This window comes from Entelurus aequoreus, linkage group LG01 (assembly GCF_033978785.1).
Source record: "Entelurus aequoreus isolate RoL-2023_Sb linkage group LG01, RoL_Eaeq_v1.1, whole genome shotgun sequence".
NCBI lineage: Eukaryota > Metazoa > Chordata > Actinopteri > Syngnathiformes > Syngnathidae > Entelurus > Entelurus aequoreus.
Genome location: NC_084731.1, coordinates 64,598,179 through 64,616,569, shown reverse-complemented (window position 1 = coordinate 64,616,569; position 18,391 = coordinate 64,598,179). Strand labels below are relative to the sequence as shown.

Below are 18,391 nucleotides of genomic sequence, written 5' to 3'. Positions count from 1 at the left end.
ATTCGACACCTTTAACTTGGTAACAAAAACAGCAAAATAAATATACATTATATATATATATATATATATATATATATATATATATACATATATATATATATATATATATATATATATATATATATATATATATATATATATATATATATATATATATATATATATTAGGACTTCGAATCTTTGGGGGTCCCACGATTCGATTCTATATATATATATATATATATATATATATATATATATATATATATATATATATATATATATATATATATATATATTAGGACTTCGAATCTTTGGGGGTCCCACGATTCGATTCAATATCGATTCTTGGGGTCACGATTCGATTCAAAATCTTTTTTTTTTTTCAATTCAACACGATTCTCGATTCAAAAACGATTTTTTTCCCGATTCAAAACGATTCTCTATTCATTCAATACATAGGATTTTAGCAGGATCCACCCCAGTCTGCTGACATGCAAGCATAGTAGTAGATTTTCGTAAAAAGCTTTTATAATTGTAAAGGACAATGTTTTATCAACTGATTGCAATAATGTAAATTTGTTTTAATTATTAAATAAACCAAAAATATGACTTATTTTATCTTTGTGAAAATATTGGACACAGTGTGTTGTCAAGCTTATGAGATGCGATGCAAGTGTCAGCCACTCTCACACTATTGTTCTTTTTTAAAAATTTTTATAAATGTCTAATGATAATGTCAATGAGGGATTTTTAATCACTGCCATGTTGAAATTGTAACTTGTTGATAATATTCATTTTTGTTTCACTACTTTTGGTTTGATCTGTGTCTCCTCTCAATTGCTCTGTTTATTGCAGTTGTGAATGTTGCTGGGTCGGGTTTGGTTTTGGAATTGGGTTGCATTGTTATGGTATTGCTGTGTATTGTTTTGTTGGATTGATTAATTTAAAAAAATAAATAAAATAAAAACAAAAAAACAAAATATAAATAAATTAAAAAAAATAAAAAAATCTACTTTTAAAAAATGAGAATCGATTCTGAATCGCACAACGTGAGAATCACGATTCGAATCTGAATCGATTTTTCCCCACACCCCTAATATATATATATATATATATATATATATATATATATATATATATATATATATATATATATATATATATATATATATATATATATATATATATATATATATATATATATAAACAATAAGTCAGGAAAAAATACGAAGGCTATTTCATCCCTGCAAGCCTGTTTCGCAGGTTTCCCTGCTCTTCAGGGGATTTTATTGAAGTGTCTGTGGTTGTTACATACTATATATAGGGTACATTTCATGGGGGTGTGGCCATTGTTACTCAGTGGTGCCTAGTTTCTGTGCCGGCGTGATGAGACCAGTCCGTTACGTTTAAAATCCCCTGAAGAGCAGGGAAACCTGTGAAACAGGCTTGTAGGGATGATATAGCCTTTGTGTTTTTTCCTGACCTAACGTATATTCCGCTCTAGCCCGGTATTGAGCACTGTATAACGGATAAACCACAATATTCTCGACTACAAACCCCGTTTCCATATGAGTTGGGAAATTGTGTTAGATGTTAATATAAACGGAATACAATGATTTGCAAATCATTTTCAACCTATATTCAGTTGAATATGCTATAAAGACAACGTATTTGATGTTTTTTGCAAATAATCATTAACTTTAGAATTTGATGCCAGCAACACGTGACAAAGAAGTTGGGAAAGGTGGCAATAAATACTGATAAAGTTGAGGAATGCCCATCAAACACTTATTTGGAACATCCCACAGGTGAACAGGCAAATTGGGAACAGGTGGGTGCCATGATTGGGTATAAAAGTAGATTCCATGAAATGCTCAGTCATTCACAAACAAGGATGGGGCGAGGGTCACCACTTTGTCAACAAATGCGTGAGCAAATTGTTGAACAGTTTAAGAAAAACCTTTCTCAACCAGTTATTGCAAGGAATTAAGGGATTTCACCATCTACGGTCCGTAATATCATCAAAGGGTTCGGAGAATCTGGAGAAATCACTGCACGTAAGCAGCTAAGCCCGTGACCTTCAATCCCTCAGGCTGTACTGCATCAACAAGCGACATCAGTGTGTAAAGGATATCACCACATGGGCTCAGGAACACTTCCGAAACCCACTGTCAGTAACTACATCTGTAAGTGCAAGTTAAAACTCTCCTATGCAAGGCGAAAACCGTTTATCAACAACACCCAGAAACGCCGTCTGCTTCGCTGGGCCTGAGCTCATCTAAGATGGACTGATACAAAGTGGAAAAGTGTTCTGTGGTCTGACGAGTCCACATTTCAAATTGTTTTTGGAAACTGTGGACGTCGTGTCCTCCGGACCAAAGAGGAAAAGAACCATCCGGATTGTTATAGGCGCAAAGTGTAAAAGCCAGCATCTGTGATGGTATGGGGGTGTATTAGTGCCCAAGGCATGGGTAACTTACACATCTGTGAAGGCGCCATTAATGCTGAAAGGTACATACAGGTTTTGGAGCAACATATGTTGCCATCCAAGCAACGTTACCATGGACGCCCCTGCTTATTTCAGCAAGACAATGCCAAGCCACGTGTTACATCAACGTGGCTTCATAGTAAAAGAGTGCGGGTACTAAACTGGCCTGCCTGTAGTCCAGACCTGTCTCCCATTGAAAATGTGTGGTGCATTATGAAGCCTAAAATACCACAACGGAGACCCCCGGACTGTTGAACAACTTAAGCTGTACATCAAGCAACAATGGGAAAGAATTCCACCTGAGCAGCTTAAAAAATGTGTCTCCTCAGTTCCCAAACGTTTACTGAGTGTTGTTAAAAGGAAAGGCCATGTAACACAGTGGTGAACATGCCCTTTCCCAACTACTTTGGCACGTGTTGCAGCCATGAAATTCTAAGTTAATTATTATTTGCAAAAAAAAAATAAAGTTTATGAGTTTGAACATCAAATATCTTGTCTTTGTAGTGCATTCAATTGAATATGGGTTGAAAAGGATTTGCAAATCATTGTATTCCGTTTATATTTACATCTAACACAATTTCCCAACTCATATGGAAACGGGGTTTGTATATATATGAGGTAGATCCCCTCAACTTGGTCAGTTGAAAAATAGCTCGCCCGCAGAAAATGTGTGAGCGCCCCTGCTTTAAACTGTCAATTGTATTTACAATCCACAAAGTATGTGAAAATACCGTCCAAACATCACAAAATGTCACAAATTCCGCAGATTGACTTCACATATTATTAGATAAGTCATACCGGAAATACGCAAAAATTCAACATAAATGTGCTTTGTCATTCACAATCCTTATGTAAGACATGAACACATATGTTTTTCTTTTTTTTTAATGCAAAATCCTTTTCAACTTATATTCAACATGTTTCAAAAAAGCTGGCACAAGTGGCAAAAAAGACAGAGAAAGTTGAGGAGTGCACATCAAAGACTTATTTGGAACATCCCACAGGTGAACAGGCTACTTGGGAACAGGTGGGTGCCATGATTGGGTATAAAAGCAGCTTCCATGAAATGCTCAGTCATTCACAAACAAGGATGGGGCGAGGGTCACCACTTTGTCAACAAATGCCTGAGCAAATTGTTTAAGAACAACATTTCTCAACTAGCTATTGCAAAGAATTTAGGGATTTCACCATCTACGCTCCGTAATATCATCAAAAGGTTCAGAGAATCTGGAGAAATCACCGCACCTAAGCGGCAAGGCCCGTGACCTTGGACCCCTCAGTCGGTACTGCATCAAAAAGCGACATCAGTGTGTAAAGGATATCACCACATGGGCTCAGAACTACTTCAGAAAATCACTGTCAGTAACTACAGTTGGTCGCTACATCTGTAAGTGCAAGTTAAAACTCTACTAGGCAAAGCCAACGACATTCATCAACAACACCCAGGAACTTTCCAAGCAGTAGTTGCCAGATGATTAAAATAATATTGCAAATATAGAAAGACATAAATAGTGGGGGCTCGCTATTTCGCCCACAAAACTCTCTATTTAACCATCCAAAACCCGCCAACTATACTCTTTATACATCTCCTGCCTTGAATATTAGCCAAATATTAGCGATGTTGTCATTACATAACATAGACAAACTATTTTTTAGCGGCAAATTGATAGCACACAGCTAGGTAGCCCTCTGCTGCTTTACTGTGAGATGGCAGCCATGGCCTGCTGCTCCTGCACCATCGCGTCTCGGCCCGTCAAAGTTATTCTAGATTATAAAGCATGCCTTTCACTTGGAGATTAGGAGGATTTAGCCTTGAAACCAGAAGTTGTTCATCTGTGACATTCATTTGATACCCGGAGATGGAGACAAACACACACAACCAACCATGTTGAAGTTTGTTAACAGTCACCCCGAAATAGCCTTTTAGTTTTTGATCGGGTTCAGAAGTTCAGAGAGTACGGGGCATCAAAAAGCGACATCGTTGTGTAAAGGATATCACCGCATGGGCTCAGGAACACTTCAGAAAACCACATCAGTGTGTAAAGGATATCACCGCATGGGCTCAGGAACACTTCAGAAAACCACATCAGTGTGTAAAGGATATCACCGCATGGGCTCAGGAACACTTCAAAAAAACACTGTCAGTAACTACAGTCGGTCGCTACATCTGTAAGCGCAAGTTACAACTCTACTAGGCAAAGCCAACGACATTTATCAACAACACCCAGGAACTTTCCAAGCAGATGGTGAAAATAATATTGCGCTTCGCAAAGCCCGAATTACCAATTCTTAACAATTAAGAAAGAAAAAATGAAGAGTATTCACCTTGAAGAAGGCCTTGCCGTGATTGATGAGAAGACGATCAGACTGGGGTTTGTTCTTGCTGTAAAGGGCATACAAGGCGAAATGTTCCCTCTATAAAGACAGAATGAATAAATCTCATTAGATAAAAGTGCTATCTCGCTGACACATTCATCAGTGCAGTTTATGGCATCGACACTGCCGCTCTAACAATAGAACCTAGCTAATGCTGAATTATTGTTGTTTCAGCGCAAAACAACACATCACCGGCAATGTTTGTCGGCGTGCAACATCGATAAGCTTCCTGACACCTACGTGTCGCAGGAAGCAGCGTCCCACCCTGAAGGGTTCCTGCACGCTCTTCTCCAGTTCCTCCAAGAAAAAATGCAGGTGGAAGTCGTGCAGCTTTTCCAGGTTCCCGAAGACGCTCCCCTTTTGGCCCCTGAGGTCCTGCGGCACGTCGCCGCGCTCCAACTCGGGGAAGTAGTGCTGCCGGACGTAGCCCAGAGCCTTCACGTACTCCCGCTCTGTGGACAGCAGCTCCTGCATGATCTTACGCAGTTTCCTGAGGACACACACGGCAGACAAGACTGATCGGCGTTTGCTTGTCAGCCAGAGGCGTGGAGCGAGAGTTGTGGTCAATGAAATTATTTAAAGTAGCAGTAGAGTGGAAAAACAAGTGTCCTCTATATCAATCAATCAATCAATCAATGTTTATTTATATAGCCCTAAATCACGAGTGTCTCAAAGGGCTGCACAAGCCACAACGACATCCTCGGCTCAGATCCCACATCAGGGCAAGAAAAAACTCAACCCAATGGGATGACAATGAGAAACCTTGGAGGGGACCGCAGATGTGGGGACCGGTGCAATGGACGTCAAGTGGATCTAGCATAATATTGTGAGAGTTCAGTCCATAGTGAATCTAACATAATAGTGTGAGAGTCCAGTCCATAGTGGATCTAGCATAATAGTGTGAGAGTCCAGTCCATAGTGGATCTAGCATAATAGTGAGAGTCCAGTCCATAGTGGATCTAACATAATATTGTGAGAGTCCAGTCCATAGTGGATCTAACATAATAGTGAGAGTCCAGTCCATAGTGGATCTAACATGATAGTGAGAGTCCAGTCCTTAGTGGATCTAACATAATAGTGTGAGAGTCCAGTCCATAGTGGATCTAAAATAATATTGTGAGAGTCCAGTCAATAGTGGATCTAACATAATAGTGTGGGAGTCCAGTCCATAGTGGATCTAACATAATAGTGAGAGTCCAGTCCATAGTGGATCTAACATAATAGTGAGAGTCCAGTCCATAGTGGATCTAACATAATAGTGTGAGAGTCCAGTCCATAGTGAATCTAACATAATAGTGTGAGAGTCCAGTCCATAGTGGATCTAGCATAATAGTGTGAGAGTCCAGTCCATAGTGAATCTAGCATAATAGTGAGAGTCCAGTCCATAGTGGATCTAACATAATAGTGTGACAGTTCAGTCCATAGTGGATCTAATATAATAGTGTGAGAGTCCAGTCCATAGTGGATCTAACATAATAGTGTGACAGTTCAGTCCATAGTGGATCTAATATAATAGTGTGAGAGTCCAGTCCATAGTGGATCTAACATAATAGTGAGAGTCCAGTCCATAGTGGATCTAACATGATAGTGAGAGTCCAGTCCTTAGTGGATCTAACATAATAGTGTGAGAGTCCAGTCCATAGTGGATCTAAAATAATATTGTGAGAGTCCAGTCAATAGTGGATCTAACATAATAGTGTGGGAGTCCAGTCCATAGTGGATCTAACATAATAGTGAGAGTCCAGTCCATAGTGGATCTAACATAATAGTGAGAGTCCAGTCCATAGTGGATCTAACATAATAGTGTGAGAGTCCAGTCCATAGTGGATCTAACATAATATTGTGAGAGTCCAGTCCATAGTGGATCTAACATAATAGTGTGGGAGTCCAGTCCATAGTGGATCTAACATAATAGTTTGAGTTTGAGTTTGAGTTTTGAGTTTATTTCGAACATGCAAGCATACAACATGATACATCACAATTTCCAGTTTCTTTTCAACATGTTCGAAAAGGAGTAGGAAGAAGCAGAGCTTATTTAATCCTACCCCCTTTCTTTACATAACAGTTGCAAAACTTTTTGTTCACTTCCTGTTCACAATTTTTTCACAATAAACTCCATAAGTAATCACAATAAAAATAAATAAATAAATAATAGTAAGAATTTAATAATAATAATTGGTGAAGTAAGTCATATTTCATATGATGAGATAAGTAAGATTACTTTAAGAATGAATGAATGGATGGATGAAATAAATTGAGAATGTTTGTCATGGTTCTTCTTCTTTGTACTTTGTAAACACTTTAAGTTTGAAGAGTTTCTTGAAGTGGATCATATTAGTACATTGTTTGATTGCTTTGCTTAATCCATTCCATAATTTAATTCCACATACTGATATACTGAAGGTCTTAAGTGTTGTACGTGCAAACAAATGTTTTAAATTACGTTTTTCTCTAAGATTATATTTCTCCTCTTTTTTTGAGAAGAATTGTTGTATATTCTTGGGTAGCAGGTTATAGTTTGCTTTGTGCATAATTTTAGCTGTTTGCAAATTCACTATGTCGTGGAATTTCAGTATTTTTGATTTAATAAATAAAGGGTTTGTATGTTCTCTATATCCAACATTATGTATTATTCTAACTGATCTTTTTTGTAACACCGTTAATGAATGAAGTGTACTTTTGTAATTATTTCCCCATATTTCTACACAGTAGCTCAGATATGGTAACACTAGTGAGCAGTAGAGAATATGAAGGGATTTTTGGTCTAGAACATGTTTTGCTTTATTCATTATTGACGTGTTTCTTGCAACTTTATGTTGTATATATTTTACGTGAGATTTCCAGTTCAATTTATCATCAATCATTATACCTAGAAATTTAGTTTCATTTACTCTTTCAATTTCTATTCCGTCTATTTGTATTTGTGTTTGACTTTCTCTTCTACTGTTACCAAATAGCATTATTTTAGTTTTACTAAGATTCAACGATAGTCTGTTTTTGTCAAACCATCTTTTTAATTTGTTAATTTCTTCTGTTATTATTTGTATTATCTCCTGTGTGTTCTCTCCTGAACAAAACGCTGTTGTATCATCCGCAAATAATACTAACTTTAAATCTTTTGTAACTTTACAAATGTCATTTATATAGAGATTGAATAATTTAGGTCCTAATATTGATCCCTGAGGTACACCACAGGATATATTTAGCGTTGTAGACGTGTGTTCGCCTAGCTTCACGTATTGTTTCCTGTTCGTTAGATAACTTCTTATCCAGTTTAAGACTAACCCTCTGATGCCATATCGTTCTAGTTTTTTGATTAAAATATTGTGATTAATTGTGTCAAATGCTTTAGTTAGATCCATAAAAACCGCTGCCGCACATTTTTTACTATCTATTGCATTGGTAATTTCTTCTGTAATTTCAATTAAAGCCATTGAAGTTGAAACATTAGCTCTGTATCCATATTGGTTCTCTTCGAGTATTCTATTTTTATTTATGAAACTTTCTAATCTGTTATTGAACAGTTTTTCAATGATTTTAGAAAATTGTGGAAGTAGAGAAACAGGTCTATAATTTGTAAATTGATGTTTGTCTCCAGTCTTATAAATTGGTGCAACTTTAGCTATTTTCATTTTGTTTGGAAATGTACCTGTTTGAAATGATAGGTTACTAATATACATTAATGGTCCTGAGATCTCTTCAATAACCTTTTTTATCGTTTCCATATCAATTCCGTTACAATCAGTTGAAGTCTTAGTGAGAGTCCAGTCCATAGTGGATCTAACATAATAGTGAGAGTCCAGTCCATAGTGGATCAAACATAATAGTGAGAGTCCAGTCCATAGTGGATCTAACATAATAGTGAGAGTCCAGTCCATAGTGGATCAAACATAATAGTGAGAGTCCAGTCCATAGTGGATCTAACATAATAGTGAGAGTCCAGTCCATAGTGGATCAAACATAATAGTGAGAGTCCAGTCCATAGTGGATCTAACATAATAGTGAGAGTCCAGTCCATAGTGGGGCCAGCAGGAGATCAGCTTGAGTGGAGACAGGTCAGCAGTGCAGAGACGTCTCAACTGATGCACAGAGGAGTGGTCCACCCTGGGTCCCGACTTTGGACAGCTAGCGCCTCATCTGTGGTCACCAAATCTGTGCCCCCCTCCCCCCCTCCACGAAGGAGAGGGGAGCAGAGCAGAAAAGAAACGGCAGATCAACTGGTCTAAAAGGGGGGTCTATTTAAAGGCTAGAGTATACAAATGAGTTTTAAGATGGGACTTAAATGCTTCTACTGAGGTAGCATCTCTAACTGTTACTGCTAGAACATTCCAGAGTACTGGAGCTCCAATAGAAAACGCTCTATAGCCCGCGGACTGTTTTTGGGCTCTGGGAATCACTAATAAGCCGGAGTTCTTTGAATGCAGATTTCTTACTTATTTGGAGTTTTTTGCTGTTTTCCTCTGTGTAGTGTTTTAGTTCTTGTCTTGCGCTCCTATTTTGGTGGCTTTTTCTCTTTTTTTGGTATTTTCCTGTAGCAGCTTCATGTCTTCCTTTGAGTGATATTTCCCGCATCTACTTGGTTTTAGCAATCAAGAATATTTCAGTTGTTTTCATCCTTCTTTGTGGAAACACTGTTCATTGTCATGTCATGTTCGGATGTACATTGTCTTTGCTCCAGAGTAAGTCTTTGCTGTCGTCCGGCATTCTGTTTTTGTTTACTTTGCAGCCAGTTCAGTTTTAGTTTCGTTCTGCATAGCCTTCCCTAAGTTTCAATGCCTTTTCTTAGGAGCACTCACCTTTTGTTTATTTTTGGTTTAAACATTAGACACCTTTTTACCTGCACCCTGCCTCCCGCTGTTTCCGACATCTACAAAGCAATTAGCTACCGTCCGCCACCTACTGATATTGAAGAGTATTACACGGTTACTCTGCCGAGCTCTAGAAAGCACAGACACTCAACAACGGCACATAATTTGCAGACTATAATTACTGGTTTGCAAAAAATATTTTTAACCCAAACAGGTGAAATTAGATAATCTCCCACGGCACACCAGACTGTATCTCGCGGCGCACAGTGGTTGAAAAACACACACACATTCACACACTGCTCTATATTGAACTATTATCATATCAATCTGATTTATGACACCTAAAGACTTACAAAGTTTGCGAGTAAATAGATATGATCAAAATAGCATCAATCTTGCAGAGATTCCCGTGACATTTCTAGAGATAATGAGGAAGCCGGTGACGTGATCCGTGAACACAGATCCCTTCCACATCGACAACAATGCTAATCAAGCAGACTTTGTGACAGCCAACAACGATTACTTAGGGAAAAAAATATGATCCAGAACCTTATATTTTTGAGCCCGAACCCAAAGAGGATGAGCAATACGTTTTAGACTAACACTTACGGCGTGGCGCAGTTCGGAGAGTGGCCGTGCCAGCAACCCGAGGGGTCCTGGTTCGATCCCCACCTTCTAGCCACCTCGTCACGTCCGTTGTGTCCTTGAGCATGACACTTCACCCTTGCTCCTGATGGGTGGTGGTTCGCGCCTTGCATGGCAGCTCCCGCCATCAGTGTGTGAATGTGCGTGTGTGAATGTGGAAATAGTGTCAAAGCGCTTTGAGTACCTTGAAGGTTGAAAAGCGCTATACAAGTAGAACCCATTTACCATTTACTGTCATATTTCCACTCTCGCTGGTATGTCAACCGACGGTACGATAACAAAATTCCGTTTAGATGAAGATTCAATCACAATCCTAACAAAGGGTTAAAAAAAGTTCCTGTTGTGTCTTTATCGCCATCTCGGAGGATGTGAAAGTGGACTGGCCTGTGGGTCCATGGCCACATTTGTCTACTAGCAGGTGAGAGATGCATGAATTATAGTCTAGAATGTACTTTTAGCAAGTTTGAGACCGAGCAGAAGCAGCCGCCGGTTTATAGTGTGTCGACAATAGCAGCGTAAGCCAGCATTAGCTCAGTGCTATCAATGTGCTGCTAAAATAGACCGTCTGCGTTAGCGCTTATAATAACAATATCACTCATATTTGGTTAATTTTCAGGTCAGGACATGTAAATGGAGTATTGTAGGTACTTTCTGGATGATTTTAGAGAATACAATGAGAGGACCCTCCATCTGTTGAGTCAACCTACTCAGTGGTTAGAGTGTCTGCCCTGAGATCGGTAGGTTGTGAGTTCCAACCCCGGCTGAGTCATACCAATGACTATAAAAACATGCGAGCCATTACCTCCCTGCTTGGCACTCATCATCAAGGGTTGGAATTGGGGGTTGAATCACAGAAAATGATTCCCGGGCGCAGCCACCGCTGCTGCCCAATGCTCCCCTCACCTCCAAGGGGGTGATCAAGGGTGATGGGTCAAATGCAGAGAATAATTTTGCCTTCACCTAGTGTCATAAAAAAGCCAAGCACATGTGTTTGTGTCTTACATAAGGACTGTGAATGATAAACAGCACATCTCTTTACAATGTGTGCATATTTCCAGTACGACTGCCCTAATAATATGGTCAGAGTGCAGAAGCGTTACTACAGTGACAGAAGCGTTACTACAGTGACGTAGAATCTACAGAAATTACCAAAGATATTCGGAGTGGACGGTGGCACAGGGGTTAGTGCATGTGCCTCACAATACGAAGGTCCTGAGTAGTCCTGTGTTCAATCCTGCGCTCGGGATCTTTCTGTGTGGAGTTTGCATGTTCTCCCCGTGAGTGCGTGGGTTCCCTCCGGGTACTCCGGCTTCCTCCCACCTCCAAAAACATGCACCTGGGGATAGGTTGATTGGCAACACTAAATTGGCCCTAGTGTGAATGTTGTCTATCTGTGTTGGCCCTGCGATGAGGTGGCGACTTGTCCAGGGTGTACCCCGCCTTCCACCCGATTGCAGCTGAGATAGGCTCCAGCACCCCCCGCAACCCCGAAAGGGATAAGTGGTAGAAAATGGATGGATGGATTAATGGATTCGGATTGGACTATTCAAAATGGCTGACTGAATTTGTGGCATTTTGTGACATTTTAGACAGTATTTTCACATACTTTGCGGATTGTAAAAATTGGATATGGTTTAATGGACACAATGAAACACAAATAAGCGTAAAGTCAACTTGTTCTTCCACTCGACTGCTAGTTGAAGTTCTCTGCATTAAACATAACTTACAAAACATCGCTGTTGTTGCTTTCAGTCGAGATGAGTAACGTCCCCTTTAAGTCTTCAGGGCTTTGGGTATAGGCTGCATGATCTTTGGCTGGACGCTCCTCACCTGTACCAGGACTCTCTGACGTGGTCTGGGTGAGGGGCGTGGTCTCCAGATGGTGTTTCAGCGCTGGCTCGTCGCTCTGACAGAGTCTGACATTGGAGGGTGGGAAGCCAGTGACAAACTGCATGGGAGTACTTACACACGACCCCTCACTAAGAGACCGACCAAAGCTGCGGCCCATTGGGATATCAGCGTCCCCTTGGACGGAGACGGTACTCCTCAGGTCGATCTCACTACGGTGTCCTCTTCTCCTCCATTTAGTGTCCAGTTGACACTTGTAGTTTCTGATATGAGTTTCTACATTTCTTAATGCGTGAGTTTCTTTATTTTCATTCCCTTTCAAGGATGCCCTCGAATGGTTCTTAAACCATGCGGCATGTTCACTTTCAGTGATATCAACCACATCCTTCTGAGAGGTTGGCTGTCGGGTCAGGGTCTTTGTCCCCGGTCCTTCAGCCTCCCCCCGAGCTGTGGTCTGTTGGTTCTGCTTCTTATCTCTGCACGCCTTCTTCTTCTTCTGCATCTTCTCAAGACGCTGCCTGACTTCTTGGCAAAGGACCCAAGCTGCATTCCACGCACTCATCGCCCCTGCAGCCCCCGGTCTTATAGAACAGGCCTTAGATTTGAAGGCCTGGAAACGCAGGGTGGAGAATTCATGGCCTAATATCTCTCCATACATCTGCAGTGTGCTGAGACCGGCCTGAGCCGGGTAACACCCCTGCTCTACCTGCTCCAAAAGCTCACCGCATTCCTTGGCCAAGGCAGATGCCTAGAGAAGGGCAGGGGAGGCGAGAGGTCAATGTAGCTCACGTCACTCAAATCAGAGAGAGGAAAAACTTCAAGACTACAAACTTGGTCGCAGAAGCGGTACACTTGCACAAGTGTGTCCAGTTCTCCCAGCCGGGACATAAAGTCATCCACGTGGCACTTGAAAGTATTGATGCAAGTCCGTAAGACATCTGTTGCAGGACCGGAGACACCGGTGCTCACAATTTGTTCTGCTTCAGTCACCAGAGTCAATGCAATATGTTGCTTTTCCTGGAGCAAAAATGTGAAAGACTGTGTTGATTCTGGGCAATGACTAAGTAAAGAGTCGGGTTTCTTCTGCATACCTTTGCCAGGCTGTGGAAGGTGTCAAACTGCTGCATGACGTTCTCTGCGTAGACGTTATCTTTGAAGGCAAAGACCTTGAGCCCGTGTTCACCCTCTTCACTGAACCACATAGCAGCCTGCCGGGGCGTAGAACAGAGTCACGGTACGTAAAATAGAGTCACAGTACGTAGAACAGAGTCACGGTACGTAGAACAGAGTCACGGTACGTAGAATAGAGTCACAGTACGTAGAACAGAGTCATGGTATGTAGAACAGAGTCACGGTACGTAGGACAGAGTCACGGTACATCAGTACTCATTTTTAGCTCGCCTGCTTCACTGACGTTTCAGCGCATGGTGCCAACAAACCTCTTTCATTTTCTCCTCCATTTCCTTGACGACCAGAAGGACCTCCAACTGCTGGAGCGACTCGTTGGATTTCATCACCAACATGTGAAGCTTCTCCTCCACTTGGTTGTACAGAAGTGTGACCGACTCCAGAGCATCCCTGCAAAAACACACTTGCCTCGTTTTGTGGCTGCCCATCGTACTGAACAACAAAAACAGCTCTAGGAATCAGAATAAGACTGGCCAAAATCAGATTTTTGTATCACTGTAAATAAATAAAAAACGGTAAGTAAAATTCCCCCTTCCAACCCGCACCAAGCCAGCGTGGAAGGTGTAGGCTAATAACCAGCATGAAGAGTACGCCAAGAGAGATCATTCACTATAGCAGAAACATGCTGAGGCTTTCGTCCAGCAGTGGACTGACAACGGCTGCTGCTGATAAAGTAAAATTCTGGTGACTGAGCTGCCAATTTTTTTTTTTTACTTTAAAATCGACAGTTGTTTTTACGGTTAAATGTAAAAACGGTACCACGGTTTAGGTTTTTAAGGTAAAATTCTGGCAAATTAACTTGCAGGTTGTTGTTTTTTTACTGTAGAATCGACAGTTGTTGTTTTTACGGTGTATTGCTGTAAATAAAAAATAAAAAAACGGTATCACAGATTTTTTAGGTAAAATTCTGGCGAATGAGCTGCCATTTTTTATTAAACTGTAAAATCTATTGTTTTTTTTTACAGTGCATTATTTTAAATGTAAAACGATTCCAAAGTTTGTTTTTTACGGTAAAATTCTGGCGCCTGAACTTGGATTTATGTACTGTGAAATCGACAGTTGTTGTTTTTATGGTGTATTACTGTACATCGAAAAAGGGTAAAAAATTATTTTTTTTAAATAAAAATTCTGACGACTGAGCTGCCATTGTTTTTTTTACCGTAAAATCTATGGTTGTTGTTTTTACGGTGTATTACTGTAAATGTAAAAACGGTACCACGGTTTAGATTTTTAAGGTAAAATTCTGGCAACTGAACTTGCAATTTATTTTACTGTAAAATCGACAGTTGTTGTTTTTACGATGTATTACTTTAAATAAATTAAAAAACGGTATCACAGATTTTTAAAGTAAAACTCTGGCGAATGAGCTGACTTTTTTTTTTTACAGTAAAATCTATTGTTTTTTTTACAGTGTATTATTTTAAATGTAAAACGATTCCAAAGTTTGTTTTTTACGGTAAAATTCTGGCGCCTGAACTTAGATTTCTGTACCGTAAAATCGACAGTTGTTGTTTTTACAGTGTAATACTGTAAATCGAAAAAAGGTAAAAAATTAGTTTTTTAAAATTAAAATTCTGATTGAGCTGCCATTTTTTTTACTGTAAAATCGACAGTTGTTTTTACAGTTAAATGTAAAAACGGTACCATGGTTTAGGTTTTTAAGGTAAAATTCTGGCAATTTAACTTGCAGGTTGTTTTTTTTTACTGTAAAATCGACAGTTGTTGTTTTTACGATGTATTACTTTAAATAAATAAAAAAACGGTATCACAGATTTTTAAAGTAAAACACTGGCGAATGAGCTGACATTTTTTTTTTACTGTAAAATGTATTGTTTTTTTACAGTGTATTATTTTAAATGTAAAACAATTCCAAAGTTTGTTTTTTACGGTAAAATTCTGGCGCCTGAACTTGGATTTTTGTACCGTAAAATCGACAGTTGTTGTTTTTACAGTGTATTACTGTAATCGAAAAAGGGTAAAAAATTAGTTTTTTAAAATGAAAATTCTGACTGAGCTGCCATTTTTTTTTACTGTAAAATCGACAGTTGTTGTTTTTAAAGTTAAATGTAAAACGATACCACGGTTTAGGTTTTTAAGGTAAAATTCTGGCAATTTAACTAGCAGGTTTTTTTTTTTACTGTAGAATCGACAGTTGTTGTTTTTACAGTGTATTATTGTAAATAAAATAAAATAAAACGGTATCACAGATTTTTTAAGTAAAATTCTGACGAATGAACTGCCTTTTTTTGTTTTACTGTGAAATCTATTGTTTTTTTACAGTGTATTATTTTAAATGTAAAACGATTCCAAAGTTTGTTTTTTATGGTAAAATTCTGGCGCCTGAACTTGGATTTCTGTACTGTAAAATCGACAGTTGTTGTTTTTATGGTGTATTAATGTAAAATTATGTCAGGTCAGGTCGGTTGGATCTGCTACTGGTAACCTGTAATCCAGTACAACCTGTTTCAGGGTCGGGCTGCCGGCGACTCAACTGGCACTCCCATCAGTCCCCAACTGGGGCTGTTGAGGTGGGTGGCTAGACACCCTGGTGGAAGCAAAAACAAGATTCGCCAAAGGCCAAAGGGCACTCGCCCATCGGCCATCTAGCAGGGTAGGAAGAGCTCAACATCCTTGGCCGGACGTCTTCCTAGGAGAAGGACAACTCTGACTACAAACCTGGGTATGTAATACCCGTAGACTTGGTGTTTACACTGCACCGTTGGGCGGATGAGCTGAACAAACCAGCAAACGGCCAGGGCAGAGGAGGTCTATACATATATATAGACTCAATGACCATGTGTAAAGGAGTAAACCTTCCAAAATCAGGAGTGGAGCCCCGAAGGCGGATTGGTGCCTTGCAAACACTGTTTCGGCAGCTCCTGCAGCCAACCTGATGCCAAACGTCATGCTCAGCATTCCTTTGGATTTTATCAGCAAGGCCGAGAGGGGGATCCTGACGACTGGGCAACCCAGGATCTCCGTATGTAATGCCCAGGCTTACGCTCTGGAGAGGACACTCCAGCTTCACTTTTAACCAAGTGTGGAAACAACACGGATTCTGACAGTTACGGGTTATAAGCCCCCATCCAATTGGCGTAGGAAAGGGGCGCCACGGGTCAGTTTCGACGGTGGAAGGGATCATCGTGCCTCATCGGTTGACTACCGTCCGCCTTAAGCCAGGCAGCCCCTGGTCAAAAAGGTGTCGTCCCGCCAACGTTTGCCTGCTTCAGTGGGTGCCTGGAGCTTAGTGTACTGCAAAGGCATGAAACGCAGACGGTTCATTTTATGTACCAGACAAACGAAACAAGAAAAGAAAGAAGACTCCAGCTTTTCGATTAGCAAGCTGGAATGTGCGAACAATGTGTACAGGAATCTCTGATGACCTTCGTGAAGTGGACGACGCCAGAAAGACGGCCATCATAGATAAGGAGCTTGCCAGGCTTGATGTCAGTATAGCTGCTCTTCAAGAAACTAGGCTAGCCTCCAGTGGGTCTCTCAGAGAGGCTAACTATACATTCTTTTGGAAAGGTAGAGAACCTGAGGAGCCTCGTCAGCAAGGAGTTGGTTTTGCAGTCAGAAACACACTTTTGGCATCAGTGGAACCTCCATCAGGAGGTACCGAGCGATTGCTGTTTATCCGTCTCAGCACTGCTACAGGTCCAGTGAACATTCTCAGTGTCTATGCTCCTACTCTTTCTTCAACTGAGGAGATTAAAGATAGATTCTATGAGCAACTTGATGAGCAGATCAAGGGTTTTCCTAAAGATGAGTGCTTAATCGTCCTTGGCGATTTTAATGCCAGAGTAGGTGCAGACCATGCATCATGGCCATCTTGCTTGGGACACCATAGCATCGGAAAGATTAACATAAATGGCCAGAGGCTGCTGGAGCTATGCACCTATCACAACCTCTGTATTACAAACACCTTTTTTAAGAGCAAACCATCGCACAAAGTATCATGGAAACATCCCGGGTCTCATCGATGGCATCAGCTTGATCTGATAATCACTAGGCGGTCGTCACTAAATAACATTCTTATTACTAGAAGCTATCATAGTGCAGATTGCAATACGGACCATGCCCTTGTGAGCGCCAAAGTGCGCCTACAGCTCCGTAAAATTCATCGCGCCAAAGCAAAGAGTCGTACCTGCATTGACACATCAAAGATGTCAATTTCATGCAAGGTGGATGATTATGTATCAACCCTGGACCAAGCTCTTCAAAACCTGCCGGAGCATAATGCTACAGCAAAATGGAACGCCATTAAAGAAGCAATTTACAATACAGCTATTTCTACTTTTGGGAAGAGGGAAAGAACTAGTCACGACTGGTTTAATGCCTATCTACCAATCATGGAACCAGCAATTGAGGCCAAACGCAAAGCATTTTTGGCATACAAGAGATGTCCAAATGCTCAGTCACTTGCAACACTCAAGAGTACTCGTTGTTCCACACAGCGCATTGCCAGACAGTGTGCAAACAACTATTGGCAGCAGCTCTGCGAAGATATCCAGATGAGTGCTGAATCTGGTAACATCCGTGGCATGTACAATGGTATAAAGAAAGCAGTAGGACCTGTTATAAAACGGACTACTCCAATTAAATCTCGGATAGGGGAGAAGATTACCAATCGAGAAGAACAGATGGTCAGATGGGTGGAGCACTACTCAGAACTATACAGCCGTGAAACAACTGTCTCTGATGCTGCTCTAAATTATACGAAGGAGCTACCAATCATGGATGAACTTGACGAAGTGCCTACAATGGTAGAGCTTGAAAAAGCTATTGATTCACTTCCATCTGACAAAGCACCAGGTAACGATAACATTCCACCTGAAGCTATCAAGCAAGGGAAGCTTGCCCTGATTAAACCGCTGTACGAATTACTGTGTCTTTGCTGGGAGGAAGAAGGAGTACCTCAGGACATGCGTGATGCCACCATTGTGTCACTTTATAAGAATAAAGGGGACCGCAGTGACTGTAATAGCTATAGAGGAATTTCTCTCTTGAATATCGTTGGAAAGGTTTATGCACGCATAATCCTAAACAGGCTACA

At 40.5% G+C, this 18,391-nt stretch overlaps 1 protein-coding gene and 1 long non-coding RNA gene across 4 annotated transcripts in view; one reads left to right on the top strand and one right to left on the bottom strand.

The window, feature by feature from the left end:
* Positions 1–18,391, bottom strand: part of LOC133655818 (uncharacterized) — a 134,186-nt gene that overhangs the window by 18,261 nt on the left and 97,534 nt on the right. For all 3 annotated transcript variants that reach the window (XM_062056362.1, XM_062056370.1, XM_062056376.1), the window contains exons 11-16: positions 13,587–13,725; positions 13,239–13,355; positions 12,979–13,164; positions 12,027–12,895; positions 5,087–5,336; positions 4,796–4,885 (exon numbers count right to left, since the gene is read on the bottom strand). In XM_062056362.1, the coding sequence (XP_061912346.1) occupies positions 4,796–4,885; positions 5,087–5,336; positions 12,027–12,895; positions 12,979–13,164; positions 13,239–13,355; positions 13,587–13,725 (1,651 nt within the window). The remainder of the gene's footprint in view (positions 1–4,795; positions 4,886–5,086; positions 5,337–12,026; positions 12,896–12,978; positions 13,165–13,238; positions 13,356–13,586; positions 13,726–18,391) is intronic.
* Positions 1–18,391, top strand: part of LOC133655852 (uncharacterized) — an 88,652-nt gene that overhangs the window by 45,996 nt on the left and 24,265 nt on the right. The gene's annotated exons all lie outside the window — the stretch shown is intronic.